Below are 24,075 nucleotides of genomic sequence, written 5' to 3' on the forward strand. Positions count from 1 at the left end.
AATGAAAAGTAAATGAAGGTCCATTTCAAGAGAATGAAAGTCTCATCACAGGAAAGAAGAGGGGAGACAAGACCCTTATTAAAGCAAGACAGTTATTAGCTCAAAACTTTGTGATTCAATAACAGTCTAGGTACAAATATAACTGTAAATTGAGTTTTCAACTCAATTCTATTTATCTGACACAAAATTTGAGGTAGAAGAAACATTAGAGATCATTTTGCACAGTCCCCTCATTTTATAGATCAGAAAATTAAGGCTCAAAGAAATTGACTAGCATGAGATCATTGAGCTAACTTAAAGTCAGAACTAGGATACCAGGTGGCTCCATTGGTTAAGCATCCAACTCTTGATTTCAGCTCAGGTCATGATCTCAGAGTTGTTAGATTGATTCCTATGTCAAGCTCCATGTGCAGAGTGGAGCCTGCTTAAGATTCTCTCTCTCTCTTTCTCCCCATTTCTGTCCTCCCCCCCCCAAAAAAGATAAAGTAACAACTAAAACCCAGGGCCTTGGCTCCTTCTCCAAGATAATTCCCATAGAATTTAATTACTTAGCATTTATACACACACTCATTATACACACACACACACACACATAACTTATATGTATATTCTTAACATAAGAGAGCAAAAACTGTATTTTTTCAGCGACAATGACAGGCCCAAATTATTCTACTTCTCCTATATCTCTTGAAAACAATAAAACTATTTCCCTATTACAGAATATAAGGCTACATCTTTAAATAAATCAACAGTGTAAATAAAAGGGTCAAGATTTCAACAAGCAATACATTGAATTAAAAGGAAATCTTAAGTTGTAATTAAATAAATAATTCATTCTCATCACTATACATTATTCTAGTCATTCTCCCCTATCGGGAAAACTGACATTTTATAGGATTTTGTCTCAAACCACCTAACAAGGCAAAGAACGCACCTGCCTAGCTAGGTACAGAATACTTTGCCAACTCTAGCTACACTGTTCCTGAGCTACATGAAGATAGAAAATCCCAGCACAAACACACACATCTGTATATAAAGTTCAGCCCAGGAGGCAAAACTGGGAAGAAAGGTAACATTTTTTTTCTCTTCTAAGTTTATCTCCTAAGTTTACAAACTTTAGGGTAGGCCTAAAAGGGTGCAGCCACTTTGGGAAAATGTTTGGCAGTTCCTCCAAAATGTTAAATGTTAAGTTACCTTATGACCCAGCAATTCCATTCCTAGGGATGTGTGTATGTGTATTTATCTCCAAGAGAGATTGAAAACATGACCACACAAAAATTTGTCTATGCATGTTCACAGGAGTATTCATAATAGTCAAAAGGCAGAAACAAGTCAAATGTTCATCAGTTGATGAATACATAAACAAAATGTGATAAAGTCAGAGAATAGAATATTATTCATCCATAAAAAAGAATAAAGTACTGATACATGTTACAACATGAATGAACCTAGAGAATATTATGCTACATGAAAGAAGGCATACACAAAAGACATTTGGCATGATTCCATTTATATGAACCAGCCAGAAAAAGTAACTTTAGCCCAGGGCTAGGGAAAGAGAGAAGTTGGAGGAAATGGGGAGTGACTGCTAATGGGACAGGGCTCCTTTCTGAGGTGAGGAAAATGCTCTAAACTTGATTGTGGTGACAGTTGCGCCACTCAACATTCTAAAGAACACTGAACTGTATGCTTTAAATGGGTGAATTGTAGGGTATGTGAATAAGCTGGTATTTTTTTTGGCAGGGGGGAGGGCTGGTGGGCCCTATCACTTTTATAAGGTCAGCATTCCTAGCTAAAATGATCTACACCTAAGCCTTCAGCCCCTCCAGCACTCAGCGATAAGAATAAAAGGTAGTCCCTTATCCTCCTGGTTCCCTCTAATCACTTGAGTAATAACAAAGTTGGCCTACTCTGGTCTGAGACAATTTAGAAATAGGGTGAGAATCAAATCAGGGGATGGAGCAAAGCAAAAATGAATGGGAAACAATAAGCACATTAAAGATGCTCAATGTCATTAGCCACTAGGGAAATGCAAATGAAAACCCCAAGATATTACTTCATACCCATCAGGATGGCTAAAATAAAAAAGACTGACATTAACAAGGGTTGGTGAGGATGTGGAGAAAGCGGAACCCTCACTCGGCTGGTGGGAATGTGAGGCGGTGTAGCTGCTATGGAAAACAGCCCAGCCATTTCTCAAAAGGTTAAACATAGAGTTGCCATATGATCCAGTAAGTATACATACCCAAAAGAAATGAAAACACATGTCATTGCAAAAATTTGCATATGGATGCTCATAGAGCATTATTCATAATAGATGCAAAGTGGAAACAACCCAATATCTGTCAAGTGATGAATGGATAAACATGTGTTATATGCATATAATAGAATATTATTCAGCCAGAAACTGAAATGAAGTACTAATACATGCTACAACACAGATGAACCTTGAGAATATTATGTTAAGTGAAAACAGCCAGTCACAAAAGACCATATGGTATATGAATCCAATTATATGAAATGTCCAGAATAGGCAAATATATAAGAGACAAGAAGTAGATTAGTAGTTGCCTAGTACTCAGGGAGATGGGGAGTCTGGGCAGTAGGAAGTGGTTATACCTAAAGGGTAGTTTTCTTTCTGGTTGATGAAAATATTCTAAAATCTATTGTGGTGGTGGCTGCAGAACTCTTTGAATATTCTAAACACTACTGAATTGCACCCTTAACTGAGTGAACTATAAGGTCATAAAAAAATGAATGACAAACATTCCCTTTCACTTGAAGAAATGAGAAATGCTACTTACTGAATTAATTTTCTTAAGCCTGCAAACATTTGCGATTATAGTTAAAGCAAACCAGCTCCCATCTTTTCATTCCTCCTGGGTTCCCCAACAATTATCATTCTGTAGTAGTCTACCAAAGTCCACTTTATTTTCATAAGGAGTCTGTAGGTCTTCCTCAGGCTTCTAACAGCCCCTCTACTCCTTGATTACTTCCTCCTTTGGTATAGGAATTTGGGAGTTTTTACAAGACTAAAAAGCAGACATTCGGCAGTTGGTTTCACTCCATTTGTTAACAGCTTCTGGCACCTGAAGAATCTTAGAGCAGTATTTTTTGCTGTGTCTAGATGTATCTGGGTAGGAAGAGGGGGTTTGCAATTTCTCTTCTGTGATGGGAGGTAGTTGTGGCCTGGAGGCAAAAGCCCTGGACCTGAAGTTCTCAGGGAAATCTGACTTCAAACTTTGATTCTGCCCTCTTCTGGCAGTGGGACCTTGAGCAAGTCACTCAACCTCTCTGACCCTCACCTTCCTCATCTCTAAAATGGGGATGATACCACCTATCCCCCAGGGATATCCTGAAGATTGATGCTTACAAAAACATCCGGATCACAGAGATACTCATGAATTCAGTAGAACAAACCATGGGACAGGCTCTAGTCTATGTGGGGGGAACACGAACTTGAATACAAAATGAGCTGCCTTTAAATTGTTCAGCGCAGAAATGCTGTTAACAGGACTTCATTTTCTGCCTTCCCTATACAGCCTTCTTTTAGGATAGCAAAATGAGTTTCAGGAGTTGAATTCTTTGCCTTGATAAACCTTCACCTCTGTGCTCTCAAGAGAGATCATGCTGATAGGGTAGCAGCTATGGTTACATCTTTCATTCTCAAACAGGGGGAGATGGGATGGTTATTTAAATGTTACAGGAAAAATATTACTTTTACACTTTGAAGTTATTATCATCACTGATCCTTCATTCTTTCAGGCCTTACCTGAAGGCATTTCCATGGCGAAAGTGTGCTTATTCAGCACTTTAAAATAAGTACGGAAAACTCATTCTCTCCCAGTCCTTTTTGCCCAGCATGTCCAGATTTACATGCCAAGTGAAAAGACTGGTCATAAAAGATCAATTCCCAGTTTAGCTACCTTAGTGACCAATTTCTGGCTCACCTTCTGATTTGGGGCTCAGGTTTAACTCTAAAAACAAAAGGACTTTCCAGAAAAATACTAGCTCAGCTTATAAATAGAGGCTGAAACAAAGTAACTGGCGGGGAGTGGGGGTTGGAATGTAGGAGATAGTTTCTAAATTAAAATGTTATAACATGAAGCCTGTACTTCCCTTGGTGGAGCAATTTCACAAATCACAGAAAAATATTCTTCATTTTAGAATAGATTGGAAGAGAGCCTTTGCCAAGAGTCAGTTGTTTAAATTTTCAATTTGAATTTTAAGCAGGATTATACATGCCCAAGAACATCATGCTATTTTTAACTAATAGGTAGGATTGCTATGTCCACAACAGTTTGGAGCAATCAAGAGTGAAACTATTAAATAGCATCTCTCACTGTGGTACCTTATCATTTAGCACTTCTATTTCTATTTTAATATTTTCCAAAGCTTCATTGTAAAAATTCTTGTAAAGCACCCATGCTAGGCACAATACAAAGTTCAAACAGATAGACATGGTTTCTATCTTCATTATGCATTTAACCCACACTGAACAAATCAGACATATGAAAGAATTCCAAGCTTAAAGCATTCCCATCAAGCTGCCATCCAGCCCCTAAGTGCCCAGGGGAGGTACACTAGGAAGCAACTGTCCTACACTTAACACCCTTTCAGTGCTTAAATCCTCTCAATGTTTTAAAAGGGGAGGGTAATGAAAATTTTCTAAAATTGACTGTGACGCTGGGTATACAACTCGGTGGATACACTAAAAAACCAATGAATTATACACCTAAATGGGTGAATTGTATGGTATATGAATTATATCTCAAGCCGTTAACAAAAAGAAAAATTATTCTTACTCTGTTCTAATTAGTCAAAGCTATGTTTTAAGCTCTCGTGCTAAATGCTATCTAGCTAAAGGCTGCATTGGCTTGGCAATGGAGCTCAGTAGTCACTATGGAGGTCACTCTAATCTACCCCTGCCCGTACATCTTTCTTCCCCTAGTCTCTCTTATTTATTTCCCCAGTCCCTTTCTTGTTGTTCCTCCACTCCAACTAGGTCTTAGGTCTCTCAGGTATTCCCAAGCATGGTTTGTCCCAGCTGGTGGACCTATGACTTAAACCAATTGCTGACTACCTCCCATCCCCCTCGTCCCCTGGCAACTTTCCCTTCCTGACCTTAGGCAAGTCATGTCCTTGCTCTCTTGTTGCTGTTCCGGTTTGCACAAAGACGGGTTGGATGGAGTACGCAAACCTTTCCAGGTCCCACGTTCTATGTGAAAATAATACAAATAATGAACACTTACATGGGTCATAGCATGCAAAGTCTCTGCCATTTTGGTCAAAAGACATATAATTGGATAATTCCTTTTGTAAATGGCCATGTAGTAGTTTTCTGAAGAACAGTATTCAATGTATTCATAAAATGATCAACATAGAGTCCTTATTTTTAAAAGCTATCATTTTATCAAAGAAAATTCAGAGCCCAACACCAAATGCTTGATAGTTCCTCTGGACCTGTCTCTGAGGGTCCATTTTCAAATGGAACAACAACAAAAAGCTTTTTGCATGTTGGACCCCTGCTGGATTTACCAAAGCAAAGAAAGAAATAAGACTGGAGTGACAGAGCCTTACCAACACTGGTTCAATAAATCCTAAGAAAGGCTTTGTTTGGCCAGTGGTAGAGAGACTTAACATGAGACGGCACCTCAACATACATTATAAACTCTCAGAAATACGCTCAGAGAGCAATAAACGCTGGCAGGAATGAATTTCTTTATCCTGGACAACTTGCAGCTTTTTATCCAAACCAGTTACATACTCCCAAGAAAACTCAGAGAAATATGTAGTCACCAGTTTCCAACATATTACCACCAAATTCACAGTATTGTCTCCATGTGCCCAACATCACAGAGCAAAACCAAAAGAAACACATCAATTTCATACACACACACACACACACACACACACCCAAATATGCAGGAGAAACCATTTTCTTTGCAGAACCTACCGTTGTCTAAGTTGTGGGCATGACATGATAAATATCGGTTGCTAATAAAAGCCAGATGGATAGCTCTTCACTGAGAAGCGAAAAGTATATGCAGAAATTAAACAAACAATAACCCTAAGGTGTGTTTCTTGTCATTAACTGAATGCCAACATGGAGAGACTAGTGTCCATTTGTTTATTTATTCATGAGAGACAGAGAAAGAGACAGAGAGAGAGAGAGAGAGGTAGAGACACAGGCAGAGGGAGAAGCAGGCTCCTTGCAGGGAGCCCGATGCGGGACTCGATTCTGGGGCTCCAGGATCATGCCCTGGACTGAAGGCAGCGCTAAACCGCTGAGCCACCCGGGCGTCCAGGACTAGCGTCTATTTGCATCCCTCTGTCCAGTGACCTCTGACCAATAAGTTCTCCTGTTAGTTACCTCCCCGCACTTCTGCCCCTATCAAAGAAGCCTAGAGCAGAAGATGGCAGGCCCCTCTCTTCTTCCCCTTCAGGCCCTCGGCCTGAGGCACTTAACAGGAGTGGGGGGCCGGGAAGGACAAAGGTAGGTGCTTTTGATGCCTCACAGCTCTGCGACAGGGCTCCCGGCCTCTCCGCCTCTCATCACGGAAACAGAGCACCTGCCCAGGAGAGGTCTCTTCTTCCACTTTAGTAACTGTCCCGCGGGGCCTAGGTGTCCAAAGAGTCCAGGGCTGCAGCCCCAAGGGACAAAGGCTGGGCTTACAAAGCGGGGGGGGGGGGGGGGGGGGGGGAGAAGTCGGGAGCGGTAAGAAAACCCTAGCAAACAAAAGCGGGGTGGGTGGTGGGTGGGGTGGGGTCCTGAGAATACCAAGCCAATCTAGGGTGTTCCCAGAGGTAGCCAGGTTTGGCGGATTAATGCCTGTGGGGGAGGCGGGCGGTCAGAAAATTCCTCTGAGGAAAGGGATTAGGGAGCTGCAGGGACGCAGCAGCCAGTAGGGAGGAGGCTGAGGGGAGGGCTGAAGTCCCGGGGCGAAAAGAGGCACAGCTCGTAAGTAGGGAGAGGTGATGGCAAAGAGGTGAGGGCCACACACGGCTCAGTGGCGGGAGAGCAGGCACTCGGCCCCGGGCGGCTCTCCCCTGGGAGAGGGGCTCAAAGGTGGCGCACCACACGGGCTGGGGGCGTGCAGCGAAGGGATTCCGGCGAGAGCGCAGAGTTGGGGCGCAGTGTTGGAAAAGAGAGTTTGAGAACAGAACCGTAGAGAGGCGAGGGGGCCTGACCCTCGTCCGCCCCAGCTCACCTGGCGCCGGGTCGGAGTCCAGGTCTAGTGCTGAGAAAGCGCCACTCCTGCCAGCCCCTCCGTCCCGCGCGAGAGACCACGGACACAAAGCGGGACGCGGGAGGAGGGGAGGTAGGGAGGAGGGAGGGGGAGGGGAGGAAGGAGGAGGAGACGCCTGAGGCACGCGAGGGGGGGGGCGAGGAGAGGCGCCCGTCGCCCTCCGCCTGGGTCACGGGGCGGGGCGTGCAGCTGAAGGCCGCGCTCGGCCAGCCAATGGCCACCCCGCCGGCTGGCTGGCTGACTGGGGCGCGCCATCCGGCAGCTCACCTCGGCACCTGGGCCTTCCTTGGCCGGCCCCAGCCAATCAAACGCCTACATTTGCATACCCAGCCCCGCCCTGCTCCCTGAGAACACAAAGAAGGCCCCCCGTAGGGGGAGGGGGCCCACCCCTGACTGCCTACCGCGACTGCATAACATCACCTTTCCAGTGTGTTTATGGATCTTTCACAGTCACCCTGATGAGAGGAAGGAAGAGAGGGTCCTAGGGGTTTGGACCAAGATGTCCTAAGAAGGCAGATTTCTTGTCCCTGAGGTCCATCTAACCAGGAGCTACTCTTCTCCAGTTCCACCGCACACATTTACATCCCTTCGCTTTTGAGCCCTGAGTCTCCGCCCCTCTCCCCCTCCCCTTTTTCCTAGTCGCCCCAATCTGTTTCCTTCCATAGGGCTGCTGCCCACTATTGGCCTTCTGCTGAACTGCCGCCCTGATCAGCAGGCTCTGAGCACAGCCTTAGATGCTCCAAAGCTGCCCAAACCATCACCTGTCCAGAGGGAAAACGAGAGAGGAAGAGGTTACTGCCCTAAGGCAGAAGGGACCTGATCACGTAGCTTTTGGTATCTATGATGGCAAAAAGCCAACACTGAAGTCTAAATTCCCCCAAATCATCTTGTCCAAACTTTCGTCTCCTACCTTCAGGTCTGTACTGGGCCACAATGGTGACTGACTGCCCAGCCCGTTTCAGAGCAGCTGCAGCCTGCTCGTGAGTTGCATTCCTCAGGTTCACGCCATTCACCTATCCAAAGAGAGGAGCTATGAGCCACCCCGAAAGCAAGAAAGGTGGTCTTCTGTCATGGGAGTTAGGAGAGGGAGATAGTCAGCCCATCCCTAAGCCTACTCAGCTGCATTTCTCAGTATCCCATCCTTGACCCTAAGACAAGACCTAAACAATATGAAATCTCTAGTGTAATAATTATCTTTGTGGGGGTCAAATGCCAACCAGGGTTAAGATCCAAAACGCATTCATTTTCTCCTTAAGGATAAGCCTGGGCTCTGTCCCTGGCACTCCCTAAGGTCACATATAAAAAGAATATAAGTTTTCTCCAGCTCAGCCTTCTTCCATCTCAAGAAGCATTCCTTGGAGAAAGCAAGATCTCCCCTCCTCCCTTTTAGATTGGCACAGCTCCCATCCTCCCACCTCTCCTTTGTCCCCTCACCGATAAGATCCGGTCTCCCCTGCGCAGCTCCCCACTCAGGTCAGCTGGGCCTCCTGCCAGGATGAAGGAAACAAAAATGCCTTCTCCATCCTCTCCTCCTACGATGTTGAAGCCCAGGCCAGTGGAGCCCTTGTGCAGTATGATCTTGCGGGGCTCTCTGGTGGAAAAGAAGTAAAAGGGTAAGGATGAGGTGGATATAAGCCAGCCTAGAGCAAGGCCCGCACTGCTGGAGAATGACTTAGGTCCCTATATGTGATACCCTGTTGCTTCCTTTCTCTCCTGAAACCTGCTTGGCTGCTGTTTTCTGCCAGGTGCCAAGTTTCAGTTCCTCTTCCCTCCCTTCTTCCTGAGGGCTTGGAGTCAGCTTCCCAGTGGACGATCCTCTCCTCTCTTGGTTCAACACACCCCTACCCTGTCTAAAGACTTCAGAGCCCATTCACTCATCCTCTTTTTCCCCAGATTCTCCTCTCCTACCACTGGCATAATGGACCGGGGGCTGCACCAAGGGGAACCAGTTAGGGGCACTGGAAATCAGCCTGGGCTTGATTGCACTCACCATCCCCAGAATGTACTTACTTTACACATGCTTCTCCAACCGTCTCAAAATTCCACCCACCAGCTCTGACCCCTCCTACCTTCCCCAGTGACAGATTTGGTCACCAGCTACTCCTGTGTGCCCTTACCAGGTGATGTGGGAGACAGATAAAGAAATCCCAGGTCCCCAGAGGGAGCTTAGGAACCTAACTGAAGAGAGTTAACATATGAAAACTCCAACTGCAACTAACCATGTCTAAGGAATCCCTCTAGAAATGGTCAGTGTCATCAGGTGAGAGCTACAGCTGCTCTTGTACATCCATACAACCTGACTCCCCACACTCTTGCCTGGTCCACCGCCTTCCCTTTAAGCATCTTTCATCAGAAGAGCCCCAAGTCCAAGACTCCTCTTGTTACTCCCCAGTCTTGGGTGTGAGGCTCCCTCCCTGAGTCCCGGATGCTCTTGCTCACATCCTTCCTCTCCTCCTACCTGGCATCCCCTCCAGGCCGCAGGGAGCGGAGCGGCCAAGCCCACCTCTGTGAAGCCCTCCTCCAGGCCGAGGCCGAGCCTAAGCCCAGGGCCAAGCTGGGACCGGAGAACTTGCATGCCCCCTCCATGGCTCCTCCAGCTCTCCCCTCCGTCCGCCTACCCTTCCGGCTCCACTGCAGCCTACCCAGCAGCCTACCAGGCCCCACCCCGCAGCAAACCTGTCCCCCAGAACCCCGGCCGGCCAGACCAGTTCCACGGCCGCGGCCGCCCCGCCGAAGCGGCCGCCGCCAGAGTGGGGCGGGGCCTTTCCCTGGGAGGCCACCGGGCCTGCCAGCCTCCCAGCGTCCTGACAACCCCACCGGCTCAACAGCTTTTTTTCCCTCTAATTTAGAACGAGGGCAGCAGAGGGACAGCCACTGTCTCCGGGAAGGAAACCGCCCCCCACCCGGCAGCTTCCACCTTCTCGGCCCCCTAAACGCTCCACCCCACCTTTTCTCTGTACTTTCGGGTCGGGGCCACACACTTGGCACTCCCCCTGATAGTAGAACTTGTCCATGCAGCTATCTCTGGCCCTCCTCAGGGCCCTAAGGGCTGGGAGAGGGCCTCAGACCCCAGAGAGAAGTGATGAGGGCTTAATCCTCTTCAAAGCCATACTACAAAGAGACCAGTGGCTAGCTAGAAACGAATTCCTATCGTCCTCATCCCTAGGTGGGATAAAGGTGTGTGTAGGGGGGCGGTCTTACCTGGTGAAGTCCTCCTCAGCCAGCAGGTGCCTAGGGATAGGAGAGTAGCGGGCAGGGGGAACCTGAGGAGGAGTAGGGTAGCTGACCTTGCTCTCCACAGCCCCAAGATAACCCAGGCTGGAATTATGGCTTATGTGGTTGTCAGCCAAGGTAGTAAAAGCTGGAATCAAGGAAGGGAGAGAAAGTTCAAAGACCATTCCCTGGAGGTCCCTACCTGATCTGATCCCCATCAAGGACTGTGCTCCAACACCCCACCTGGGATGCAAAAGCCACCAAGGGATGCGGATTCCTCAGGACTCTCCTCCCTTCTCACTACCCTGCCCCCCCCCCCCCCCAGGTTCTTCCTCCACAGTCCCTTTCTGAATCCTGGGCTCACTCCTGTGAGTCTTAGAAAGAGCTAAAGTCAAGCAGTCTACAAAGAAAGGCATGACTAGAGGTGTGACTAATAATAATCCTTCACATCTCTATAGCCTAATACAGTTTTCCAAGGGCTTTCTTGTCCATGATCTCATTTGATCCTTGCAGCTGTCCTATGAGGAAGGTAGCACATATATCATTAGCTCCTTTTTGCCAAAGAAGAAACTAAAGACAGGTGAAAGGGACTCATCCAAGGGCACCCAGCTATAAGGGATGGAGCTGGGATCTGGATCAGTTCTCCTGAGCATTAGTCCTCTTCTCTCTCTCTCTCTCTCTGAACAGGGCATTTTAATTCTTTCCCCTCCAGAAACCAGGGGGCAGGGGTTTCAAGGCTAGGGACAGGGTGGATGGGTACGTACTGCTGGCGTAGTCAGGGGGTGCATACATGTCGTTGAGGTGGAGGCTGCCTGGCTTGGCCACCTTCAGGTAGACCATATCAGATGTGTTCTTCAGTGAAGCCACCGCTTCCTCATGCCTCACATCCTGCAGATTGGTGTTGTTCACCTAGAAGAGGTAAGGCCTTAGGGCTGACACTTGGGAGAAGGGAGGGCCTCTCCAGGGAACCCTGAAGGGTACCCTGTCACTGAAATTCCAAAGTACTCTTTCTACCAGAGGCCCAGTATGGTGCTATGAGAGGTGAAGAAGCAAAAGACAGCAGTAGAGCAGGTGAGGGAGTGCCATCCACGAAAAGAACTAGGGCCTTGGTATCTGAGTACACACAACCCAGATGATGCTCTTGAAATTCCCCACAATGCTGATTCCTGAGTGAGGTTCAGGTGGAGTGTGAGGCTACTAGAGCCCCACCTCCCCACCCTACCCTACCATTTGGGCATCCCCAAAGGCTGTCTCACCGCCAGCAGCCGATCCCCGATCTGTAGGCGTCCATCCTTCTGAGCAGCACCCCCCTCGATGATCTTGGTGATATAGATGCTGTTGTCTCCTGGGATGTGCTGGTTGCCAATCCCCCCAGCAATGCTGAAACCCAGGCCTGGTTGGGGGCCCGAAGGGAGTGGGAGAGGGCCACAAGGAGAAGTTAGAGTGCTCAGTCAATCCCAGACCCATCTCCCCACTGCAGGCAACCCACTGGCACCCCCCCAACCCCCTGAAGGAGCTTTCCCTCCCCAGGAATCCCAAACACTAGGCTGCCATCCCCAGGTCAGTAAAGATGAATGAGATGTGAAGTCAAGAAAGAAGTCTATGAGCCAGAACAGGGAGTCAGGCAAGGAGTAAGGCTGTCCCCTTCCATTTGCTACAACGTCAACCAGGGGCCTCTGGCCAGAGTACAGGAACCCAGAGGGCCACACCTTTGGGCCCTTTAAGCAGGTTGACCTCCATGATGGTCTCAGGTGGGGGCTGTCTCCTCCGCACCACCAACCGCACCACAGGGCCCGCCTCCTTCAGCGCCTCCACGGCCCGGCTGTGCACCACCTCTGATACGTCCACCTCATTCACCCTCAGCACACAGTCATTCACCCTGCAGAGGAAGCCCAAGAGGCATGACACCCTGCCACTGCTCCTCCACCCCCTCTCCCACCACCTCTTCTTCCTTCCCTTCCTGCCCCTCCCCTGCCCCCTCTGAGATCTAATGAAAGGGTCATCCTGCCTGGCAGCCCTCTTCCTCTCATCTCCATCCTGCCCCCACTACCCTCCTCCCCCCCCCCGCCCCCAGGGCCCTGCTTTCAAGCCACCTCACCCCAGCCTCCCGTCCATGGCAGCTGCTCCACCAGGGATGATCTTGGTAATAAAGATGCCAGGGTCATCAGGGACATGGGGGTTGTCGATGCCACCTGCAATGCTGAAGCCAAGGCCAGAATTGCCCTGCAGAAGGGGGCAGAGGGGCACAGTCTGCTCACTCAGAGGGCATGAGGGAGGGTTCTTGATTTCCCCACTTCCCCCAACCCTCCGGAGCTTGTGCTCCAGGCCTCAGAGGGAGCTGGCACACAGCTTCCCAGGCTGTGCTCACAGTCTGGCATAGAGGCCTCAGCAAAGCCATCCCTTCCCCAATTTCCTAGGCCTCAGCAAGCAAGGTCAATTAATATTCATTAGTTGTTTGGTTGATTGATGCAGTATGCAACTTCTGAGGGCCACTGTTTCCCCATCCTCTCAATGCAAGTCCCCCACCATGAGTCCTGAAGCTGAGGCTCAGGGCCCTTCTGTTTCCTGGTCTGAACCCTCCCCTCTCCCTTGCATCCTGACCCACTGGCAGACTCACCCGCTCAAGTACTATTTCCTCATACTTGAACATGCCATCACTGCCATTCACCTAGGGGGAGACACAGGCAGTTCCCTGAGTTCTTCCTGCCCCCATCCCCACCCATCTGCCCCCTGGTCAACCTGCTCCTCCTCCACACCCCCAAAGAGTGGGAGCCTGAATTGACCCCAGGACACCTCTTGGCCACAGATGGGGACAGGCTGATTCTGAGGAGGCCACACCCCTCCCTCACTTCCAGCCATATCAGGCCAAACCCATTTAGCCCAGATCAATTGTCTGGGACTGAGCCAGCCAGTGGTGCACTCACTGAAAGGCTGAGCTCCAGGGCCTTGGAGTTCACTAGGAGGGTTGCAGCACTGGCTTAAGGGGAGTGTCGGAAATGGAACACAGTAGGCAAACCATGCCACACCTAGCATCCATGGGAACACCCAGTGGCCTTGATGGAGGGACCTATTCCCCTTGTGAACTGTAGCTTTCCCTGACTTAGGGATCAGAGACTCCCACTGTGTTAGAACTGGTAGGACAGCAGACACCATCTTGTCCAACCTCCCTCATGTGACAGATGGTGACACCGAGGCCTAGGGAGGACACAGGTTGTACCTCAGAGCGCACTGGGAGTTAGTGGCAGAGCAGGGGCTAGAACCTGGATCTCCAGGTATTCTTTTGATTAAATCAAGCTGCCAAGGCCACTGATGTTTTGGCCACTCATCCCCTTCCCTAGCAGAAATCCCAGGAAATGGAAAATTGTACCCTTCAGAATACCCCAGGAACCCTCATTCTATATCTCCTCTGTGTCCCCAGGAACCCAATTCTTCAAATGGGTGGAAGGAGTCAAAGTCCGAACCCGCTTCATACCAAGAGGTTTTTGATCTTGAACCCTTTGTGTTTCCCAGCAGAAAAAGCCAGGGTAGGATCTGGGTGGGAGTCAGAGGCAAAGTCAGGGGTGGGATAGGAGCAGAGTGGACACAGTTCCCCAGGAGGGAGAAGCTGATAACCTGTGGACTGACTGGCAGCAGAGCCCATGGCCTTCAATATATAGTAGCCATGGGAGAAGTGAGGGGAAGGAGATGGAAACAAGCATTGTTCTGACCAACCCACCGAACTGGTCTCCCAGACAAGATATAACTTGTGACCATTGTCAAGAGAAAATGTGATTCTGGACAGACAAGTAGTAACTGCTCCCTGGCTCCCACTCTCATCCCCGAGAATGGAGGAACTTCCTTGCCTCTCTCCCCGGGTAACCCAGCACCCCTCCTCCATCTTCCTCTGGCTGTGTTACCCCTTTTCCAACCCCTGGTGTCCTCCTCTGAAGGGAGCTGCAAACCTAGGGTGGGGGCTCCTTCGTGTGTCCTGCTCTGCTCCCCACTCCATTGTAGCTTTGGCTTGGGAAAACAGAGAGGGCACGGGTAGTATTGGCTAGTCATGCCTCCGCCTTTGCAGGGCCTGCCCCCTGTACTTTATGCCCTGCAGCCCTGGGAGGTGGTGGGAGGACTCCAGCTGCAGCCCCACTCTGGTTCCTGATCCCAGGAGGAAGAACCCATGGCTTTTCAGAGCTCCCAAACCAAAACAGCTGCCTGGAGTAAGATGCAACAGACACACAGGCAAAAGGACACCCATACAGCCCTTCTGTGCATCTGGGGTACCATGTGTGCCCACATGTGATAAGCCATGCTTCAAGCCCAGCTCCAGTGAGAACCAGAGGCTCCAGCCTCCCACTGCCCTGCTCAGGGACCCCGCTCCCAGGACCAGGAGCCATCTGGGGATCATCCCTGGCAAAGAAACCTTGACCAACTGGCCCAGCCTTGGGACTGGCACCTATCTGCCAGTTGAGCAGGATAAGCATGAGGGAGTGTTTGCAAGGGTAGGGCCCCAGGATACAGGAAAAAAGAATGAGGGGGACTCACTAGAGAGGGCAAAGAGCCAAGGTAAGGGAAAAGGGAAGCAGTAAGTGTGGACAGACAAAAGACCAGAACTGAGGAACTGAGGACTCCTCTCCCTAGGAAGTCCCCACCTTTGCTTCTGAGTGAGAGCACATTCTATTCCCAGAGGAGGACAGAGGCGGACAGAACGGTCACCAGCTTGGGGCAGGCAGCACCTGCCCTCGACAGCAAAGCCTCTGTCTCCTCTCTCCCTAACCTGGGGGCTGCAGAGCCAAATAACCAGACAGGCCCTCCGCTATGCATGCCAAGGACCTGGCTCTGCCGGCCCAGCCTCCATTTTGCTGCTTCTCCCACAGATGCTCCTTCCATTTTCTAAGCTGGCAGTTTAGACTGGGAGTGGAAGCCGGAGTTGTGCCCAGCACCCAAGGGGTTCCCAAACTGTGCCAAGTCAGGGCTTGGGGGCCAAGTTCTCTCACATCTGGAGGTACCCAAGGGGGACATGCCCCGCTGGGGCCAGTCTTGCACCAGGGCAGCTGCCCCTTCTTGGCTCCAGGCACCATGCTTGCTCTAGAGCGAAGAAGCTTGCTTTAGTCCCCCCACCCCCTACCTTTGGGCCCCCCCAGCACACACACTTCAGAGCTGCTTGGACAAAAGAGTCCGTCCTTCTCAGCAGCCTCTCAGCCTTGTTTGGGACGTGTCTCTTGCCTCCTCTCCCTCCCCTCCTTTGCCTGTCAAGAGCCTCTCACCAGGGACACCACACACACACACACACACACACACAGGCACATGCATGCACACACTTAAGCTACATGCTCACACACATATACATGTAGCTACACACACAGGCAAACACAGCTGTCCCTGCAGCCTCATCTACAGAGAGACACCTCCACATTCAGAGAGACATCCCCACATGTCCATGTGCACATTCACACACAAAGGGACTGGGACAGAAAAGGACTCATGGCACTGAAGGATAAAGCTCAACCAGCTGGGAACATGGGCTCCTCTACATAGATTCACAGGAGCTCCATTGCCTTCCTCCACACACCTTAACATACATACACACATATGTCCCCCCTACGCAGAGCACCATGCCCCCTCCTCCCCCCCATGGAAGCACACACCATACACAGCCCCCGCAAAACCTCCCGCCCCCTGTCAGACACAGAGACGCTACTAAACCTCCGCACTGAGACAAACCCAGTCCCCCTCACAGGAAAATGTACCCCTCCGCCATACCTTCACCTCCTGACACACACAGCTCCTCCCAATCCCCTCCAAATGGAGACCCCCAAACAGACACACACACAGAAGCACACATTTCCAACCGCCTCTCTTAGCTCAGGTGAAATGCTAGGGCTCGGAGTCCACTGGCTTGAAGCCTCCAGGAATCCCTGCTGCACCCCCAGGCCTCTAGGCCCCCACTCTCCAGCCTCCCCTGGGTTACCCCACCATCCCCCCCGCCCCCCCCTCCGCACTGCTGGTCCATACCTGCTCATACCAGTCCCGGTTGGTACAGGTGCACTCGGGCCACCAGCTGGGGCCACTTCCGTTGAGTTTGGGTGTGCTCTTGCCTGGGACTGGCTTAGGGGGCACTGGCCCCACATCCCGACCAGTGGGGATGAGCTTGGCCTTGGTGCGGGGGGTGGGGGTAGCCCCCGCCTGTGAAGGCAGGGTCTGCGAGCTGTAGCCCCCATAGCCCGCGCTGGTTCCATTGCCCCCACCTGGCCCGTAGGGGTCGGGCACCTGCCAGTCCCCATAGCCAGGAGGCTCGAGGCGCCGCAGGGCAGCCAGGCGGGTCACCTCATAGCACTCGGGGCATTTACAGCAGTGCTGGTGCTTGTGCATGGCACTGCCCCCCGCCGCCCGGACACCCCAGCCCACGCCGGTTTCCACACCGCCGCCGCCGCCGCCGCCGCCGCCGCCGCCGGACTCCCGGGCACACTCACACTGCTCGGACCAGGAAGGAGGGGGCACCCGTGGGGGCGCTCGGGCGGAGCGGGGCCTGGGGCCGGGCGGGCGTCCCGGGGCTTCTGCCCCCACGCTGCCCCGCACCCACGGCTCCCCCTCCAGCACTGGCGGCTCCGTGTCGCCCGTCGTGGCTCCTGGGCCGAGGCCCAGCGGCAAAGAAGAAGCGGGAGCCTGGGCAGAGGCTGGGTGCTGAGAGGACCGCTCCTGCACTGGTCCCCAGGATGGATCTGAGTGGAGTCAAGAGCATCTCTCCCTGGCTCCCTTCTCAGTTGATTCCAGCCAATCAGCGTGCAGAGTCAGGCAGCGGCAGCGGCAGCGGCAGGAATGCTAAACAGCGGCTCCTTAAAGGAACAGAGGCAGTGGCGACCCCAGGCTCAGCCCCAGCTCCCCAGACATCTGGGGTACGGCCGACCCTAAAGCAGGGACGGGGGATTTGGGCCACGGGGGAGCTCAGCCCCTGATCTAGTGCCCCCACATCTCCAATTCCAACCCGTCCTCCGCCCACTCCACCCCACCCCACTTCCAAGAGGGAGTTGCAGGGAGATAGTCAATGGGTCCCTGGGCTTGCTCTGAGCTGGGGCTAGCAGAAGTAAAGACTTGAAGCAGCAGAACAGACCAAAGGGATGTTGGAGCAGGGCAAGGAAGGTGATCTTTCTTAACAGGGGACCACGGAAGAGGGCAGCATATGTGGCTACTCTCCTGTCAGTGCCTCTTCCTTGGGACTATTGTTCTCTCAACCTCTAGGCCTGAAATGACCGCAATCTCACACTTGACCTGCTTCCATCACTAGTGAGGGACTCAAGCCTAGAACAGGAGGAGGAAAGGAAAGCTCTGAGCTCTTGTCCCCGGCCCAGAGGCTCCTGTCTCTTTCCCCGTACTCCTGCATGGTTATGATGGGAGAAAGAGCTTTAGGATGCCAAGAGGAAAGAAGAGTCCAGGGCAGAAGGAAAGGTAAGAAGAGATCTGAACTTAGAGAAACTGTTCCAGGGGGCCTGGAGAAGAACTTAGGAATTCCTGTCTGAGGACATCTCCTTAGCCTCCCTGGCTCAGCCTGTTGGGGGTTGGAGGAAGGTGATATGCAGGGAAAACTATCTCTTTTTGATGTTCTTCTTTTGTCCCTAGCTACCAACTATTGAGTCTTTACAAAGTCCTAAGTGCTTTACATTCAAACGAACCCCCTACCAAGGTGTTACTATCCTTATCTTAATTTCACTAATCAAGAAATTGGGGCTCAGAGATGTTAATACAGCTGGAAGTGACAGAATCAGGATGCAGAACCTGGCTATTTGATTCAAGAATCCATACTCTGAACCACCCTGGTACAACAGCTCTATTCTAAGTTCTCCCGTAGGCTGTAGATCTCAGTTCAATTCAACAAACATTCATTGCACACCTACTCTATGCAAGACCTCAGCCTAGGTCCGAGAGATACAGAAGTTCATTCTTAATTCAATAAACATTTATCTAACTAACACTTGCTATGTGCAGACACTGTTCTAGGATTTGGGGATATAGCAACAAACAGAACAAAACAATAAATCCCTGCCCATGGGGAGCTTACATTCTAGTGAGAGGATATAGACAAAACCCAGCATAATAAATAAGAGAATTATATAATATATAAGGTGCTGTGGGGAAAAAAGAAAAGTCAATCAGAGAAGAGGGTGTTGGGAATGCTAGAGGAGGATGCCGGGTTGTGATCATCTTTCTTCAAGTTTTTTACCTCTACATTTTAATACAAAAATTATCAAACATACAGAAAATTGAAAGAATCTTACAGGGAACAAACACCACCTGGATTCTCATTAATATTTTGCTATACTTGCTTTATCATATATCCTCCACATATTCTTTCCAACTTCTTTTCCAACTTTTTTTAAAAATGAAAATTCACAAACATATGGAAATGTTGACAGAATAGTACAATGAGCATCAATATGTCTTTCTCATAGACTCAGCAACTGTTACTGCCTTGTTATATTTGCTCTATCATCTATCATGTAGCTACATTGTTTTCTGAACCATTCGAATGTGTTACAGATTTCATCACACTTCTCCCCTAATACTTCAGCATACATCTTGTATTCTCCTACATGACCACAGTATTATTATGGCATCTAAGAAAATTAGCAATAATTTCATATCATCCAATAGCATCTAATGTCTAGTCTATATTCAAATTTCTCCAAATTTGCCTTTTATAGTTTAACATCAGAATCTAATCAAGGCTCCCCTATTGCCTTTGTATCTTTAACCACTTTTAATCTAGAACAGGGACGCCTGGGTGGCTCAGCAGTTGAGCATCTGCCTTCAGCTCAGGGCGTGATCCCAGAATCTGGGATCGAGTCCCACATCAGGCTCCCTGCATGGAGCCTGCTTCTCCCTCTGCCTGTGTCTCTGCCTCTCTCTCTCTCTCTCTCTCTCTGTGTGTGTGTGTGTGTCTCATGAATAAATAAATAAAATTTTTTATTGGAGTTCAATTTGCCAACAGATAGCATAACACCCAGTGCTCATCCCGCCAAGTGCCCCCCTCAATGCCCATCACCCAGTCACCCTAACCCCCTGCCCACCTCCCTTTCCACTACCCCTTGTTCTTTTCCCAGAGTTAGGTGTCAATAAATAAAATATTTAAAAATATCTAGAACAGCTCCAATCTTTTAAAAAAAACCCACTCTCTAAAAATTATTACAGATTTACAAGGAAGTTGCATAGTACAGAGGGGGCCTATGTACCCTTCGCCCAGTTTTCCCTCAATGATTACATCTTACATAATTATAGTACAATATCAAAACGAGGAAATTGACATTGGCACAATGTGGGTATAGTTCTAAGCCATTTTACCACATGTGGAGATGGCTGTAACAACTGCTGCAACAAAGATACAGAATTATTTTTTCATGACAGAGATCTACTTGTCAACATTTTATCAGGCTGAGGGAAGTATAGAAACCTCACCTCCCTTTAAATACCTTTACCATGTTCCATTTATACTATAGTATTGTATGGTTATCTTAAATATTTCCTCTGCATATATTGAGCTCCACATCAATGTTATATTTATTGCTTCAAGTATCAAACATAATTCAGACACCTTAAGAGAAGGAAAGTCTATTGTGTGTACTTCCATTTTTACTCATTAAATTCTTTCTTCTTTCCCGACGTTCGACGATTTCTTCTTTTATCATTTTCTTTCTGTTTTGAAAATTGCCTTTAACTATATTTTTAGGGTGGGTCTGCTGGTGATGTAATCTATCTCTTAGCTTCCCTTTTTCTGAGGGTAACTTGACTTCCCCCTTATTTCCAAAAGGTATTGCTAGGTAAAGCATTTGGGGTTGACAGTTCTTTTCTTTCAACACTTGAAATATGTTGTGCCACTTTCTTCTGGCCTTCATGGTTTCTGATGAAAGATCCACCCACATTTGAATTGTTTTTCCTCTGTAAGTCAGGTGTTGTTTCTCTCTTGCTGTTTTCAAGATTTTCTCTGTCTTGTTTTCAAAAGTTGGGTTATGATGTATCTTGGCATGGGTTTCTTTGGGTTTATCTAGTTTGGGCTTTGTTCAGCTTCTTTAATTTATGGGTTTTATCTTTTGCCAAATTTGGGAGATTTTCAGCCATTATTTCTTGAGGCCCCTTTTGGCCTCCACCTTCTTTCTCTTCTCATTCTTGGGCTCCAATGACACAAACGTTATGTCTTAGGGGATAGTTACCATATGTCTATGAAGCACCATTCATTTTTTAAAAATCCGATTCTCCCATTGTTGTTCAGATTGGGTAATTTCTTTTTTTTAAAAAAAAAAGGTTTATTTAACTGAGAGAGAGAGAGAGAGAAAGAGAGAGAGAGAATGAGAGCATGGGGCCAGGAGGGGTAGAGGGAGAGGGAGAGAATCTCAAGCAGACTCCCCACTGAGCACAGAGCCCACTGTGGCATGATCTTATGACTTTGAGATCACTACCTGAGCTGAAATCAAGAGTTGGACGCTTAACCAACTGAGCCACCCAGGCGCCCCCAGAGTGGGTAATTTCTAAAGTTCTATTTTCAAATTTGCTGATTCTTTCCTCTGTCCTATCCATCCTGTTGATAAGTCCTTCCACTGATTTTTTGGGTTTGGTTATTGTATTCTTTGATTCTAAAATTTCAATGTGATTCTTGATTGTATCTCCTATTTTTTTGCTAAGACTTTTTTTTTAATTTGTTTCAACCTTGTTTGTAATTGCTCATTGAAGCATTTTTTATGTTGGCCACTTTAGAATCCTTGTCAGATTGTTGAAGCTGTTTTTCATCTTGGTATTGGCACCTGTGGATTATTTCTCATTCAAGTTGAGGGTGTCCTGTTTCCTAGTATGATGAGTTATTTTTTATTACATCCTACACATTTTTGGATATTATGTTATGAGACTCTGGCTCTTATTTAAATCTTGTTTTTGGTAGGCTTCTTCTGACACTTCTGACATCAATGGAAGGGGCCACTGCCTGGTTACTGTCAGGTAGGGACAGAAGTTCAAGTTCCCCCAGTGGTGTTAGTTGATAATGGAGACAGAAGCTCCTCCTTGCTGCTGGAAATTTCCACTCCCCACTAGACCTCCACAGATACCTCTCTGACTGGGAGGGGTTGAAGTATATCTTTCCTGCTCCCCAGATGGCTTCCACTGACCATGGGTGGGGGTACAGGTAGGGGCAAGGATGGTAGAGCAGTGGACTGGGAGGGGAGGAGAGAGAGCACAGCAGCAAAAGTCCTGACTACACTAGGCTTCCTCTGACACTCTGATATCATCCAGTAGGGAGATGAAGCCATGTTACTCTGGGGAGATGGAAGTCCAGGCTCCCTATTCAGCCTTTTCTGACACCACCCTGGAGAATGTTGGGGAAGCCTAGTAAAAGTAGAAGTCTGGGTTTCTATTTGGACTTTACTGGCATGGGTGAGGCTGCAGTTCTTTTCCGTGATGTTTGGTTACAGTAGAGTGGTTATTTCCAGTTCACGGCTGAGCTCCCCATTTCCTGGTCTTTTGGCTAGAGAGAGCAGGCTTTTTCTTTTTAAGATTTTATTTATTCATGAGAGAGACAGACAGACAGACAGACACAGGCAGAGGGAGAAGCAGGCTCCATTCCATGCAGGCAGCCTGACGTGGGACTCAATCCTCGGTCTCCAGGATCACACCCTGGGCTGAAGGCGGCGCTAAACCACTGAGCCAACCAGGCTGCCCAAGAAAGCAGGTTTTTTTTTGTTTTTTGTTTTTTGTTTTTTAATTTTATTTATTTATGATAGTCACATAGAGAGAGAGAGAGAGAGAGGCAGAGACATAGGCAGAGGGAGAAGCAGGCTCCATGCACCGGGAGCCTGACGTGGGATTCGATCCGGGGTTTCCAGGATCGCGCCCTGGGCCAAAGGCAGGCGCCAAACCGCTGCGCCACCCAGGGATCCCGAGAAAGCAGGTTTTTATTGAGGCTTTTTGGTCTGTGCCCATTGGCATTTCCAGGTTGCTGGCTTCTCCAGCATCAGTCTGTGATATATGAGGCAACAAGAAAACCTAGGGAACTCACCACCTTGAGTTCAGGTCACTGGGGTTCCTAATAAGTCTACTCTACTCTTTCCTCCTTTCAGAGTCTTCTTACATTTGTTTTATATATAATGTCCAGAATCTTAGCTGTAGTTAGCAAGAAGGGAGAAGTTTATCTACTCAAGCTGGGTCCAGAAGTAGAAGTCTCTCATCTTTTTTTTTTTTTAATTAACAACACTGATGTTTTGAGGAGTACAAGTCAGTTGTTTTGCTGACTATCCCACCTTCTGAATTTGTCTTTTTCCCCCTCATGGTGTCATTTATTTCATTCCTCTATACCCTATATTTATTGCAAACTGGAAATTAGAATAGAGGCATCTTAAATAGGTTGGTCAGGGTAGGCCCCACTAAGAAGGTGACATTTGATCAAAGACTTGAGTGGAGGTGAGGAAGTGAGCCATATGGAAGAGCATACCTCGTAAGGGAACAGCCAGTGCAGAGGTCCTGGGTAAGTAGTACCCCTGGCTTGTCGAAGGAACAGCAAGGAGGAGCAAGTGGCCAGAGAATAATGAGGGAGGAGAAGAGTACCAGGAGATGAGATCAGAGGTTTAGTAGAGAATAAGGTCGTATGGGGCCAGTAGGCCATTGTAAGGATTTTGGCTTTACCCTGAGAGACATGGGGAGCCATTGAAGGATTTTGTGCAGAGAACTAACATGATCTGACTTGGGTTTAGCAAGATCACTCTGGCTTCTGTGTGGAGAAATAGATCACAGAGGACAGGGATGGAAGCAATGAGACCAGTTAGGATGCTTCTGCAGTGATCCCTGTGAAAGATGATGATGATATGGACCAAGGTGGTTGCGTTGGAAGTGATAGGAAATGGTTGGATTCTGGATGCACAGGTATCCTCCACTTTTCAAAAGTTTGCATTACACCCCTTTGTTTTTTTTTTAAGATTTTATCTGTTTATTTGACAGAGAGAGACAAGCAGGGGGAGTGGCAGGCAGGGGGAGAGGGAGAAGCAGGCTCCCCGCTGAGCAGGAAGCCCAACTCGGGACTCGATCTGGGATCATGACCTGAGCCAAAAGCAGATACTTAACTGACTGAGCCACCCAGGCACCTCCACCACTCTGCTTTTAGGAAAGACCTGCATCAGTACCTATTTCCACTAACTGAAGGAAATCCAAAGAGGATTTTTGCTTTTATATTAAAAAGGGTATTAAAAAAGTGAAAATAGCATTCAGCATTTGTTTTGCAGTGAGCAGCTATAGAGGCAGCAAGCACCAAGGGCAGCAGCAAGAGAGTGGCCAAGCTCTTTCCTGGGGAACACCACTCAGCATCTCAGCATCAAGTCACCATAGCTTTGAGCTGTGTCTGTGAGCATCTGTGCTTTCTTGTCATTTATTTTGTGTGTTCCTTAGGAAGATGTGCCCTAAGGTATCAGAAAAGCCTAAGATAGGTTATGTTTTTGGGTCTGGGAATGCTCAAAATTTTTTCCATATACATTAATGGTAATTGCTTTTTTTGCCATTTCAGCGTATGAAAGGTTTCAGAGGAACCCGTATTTTGAAAAGAAAGTCACTAAGATTTACTGACAGAATGGATATGAGGTGTGGTTCCAAGGATTTTTTGGCCAGAGCAACT

The 24,075-nt window shown here is 48.6% G+C and overlaps 1 protein-coding gene across 7 annotated transcripts in view; it reads right to left on the bottom strand.

Annotated features, from left to right (window-relative positions):
• DLG3 (discs large MAGUK scaffold protein 3) overlaps positions 1-17,184 on the bottom strand; it is a 55,442-nt gene extending 38,258 nt beyond the window's left edge. For 2 of the 7 annotated variants that reach the window (XM_072817989.1, XM_072817988.1), the window contains exons 1-9: positions 16,455-17,184; positions 13,081-13,131; positions 12,562-12,686; positions 12,173-12,342; positions 11,720-11,856; positions 11,228-11,372; positions 10,452-10,611; positions 8,685-8,841; positions 8,161-8,263 (exon numbers count right to left, since the gene is read on the bottom strand). In XM_072817989.1, coding sequence (XP_072674090.1) covers positions 8,161-8,263; positions 8,685-8,841; positions 10,452-10,611; positions 11,228-11,372; positions 11,720-11,856; positions 12,173-12,342; positions 12,562-12,686; positions 13,081-13,131; positions 16,455-16,811 — 1,405 coding nt within the window. In that variant the 5' untranslated portion in view covers positions 16,812-17,184. Of the gene's footprint in view, positions 1-5,124; positions 5,219-7,211; positions 7,378-8,160; positions 8,264-8,684; positions 8,842-9,708; positions 9,899-10,451; positions 10,612-11,227; positions 11,373-11,719; positions 11,857-12,172; positions 12,343-12,561; positions 12,687-13,080; positions 13,132-16,454 lie in introns of those variants that run through there. The other 5 variants (XM_072817991.1, XM_072817990.1, XM_072817992.1 and 2 more) reach the window with 4 other exon arrangements.
• Positions 17,185-24,075: the final 6,891 nt, after the last annotated feature.

The sequence above is a fragment of the Canis lupus genome, chromosome X (genome assembly GCF_048164855.1).
Source record: "Canis lupus baileyi chromosome X, mCanLup2.hap1, whole genome shotgun sequence".
In the NCBI taxonomy this organism is placed as follows: domain Eukaryota; kingdom Metazoa; phylum Chordata; class Mammalia; order Carnivora; family Canidae; genus Canis; species Canis lupus.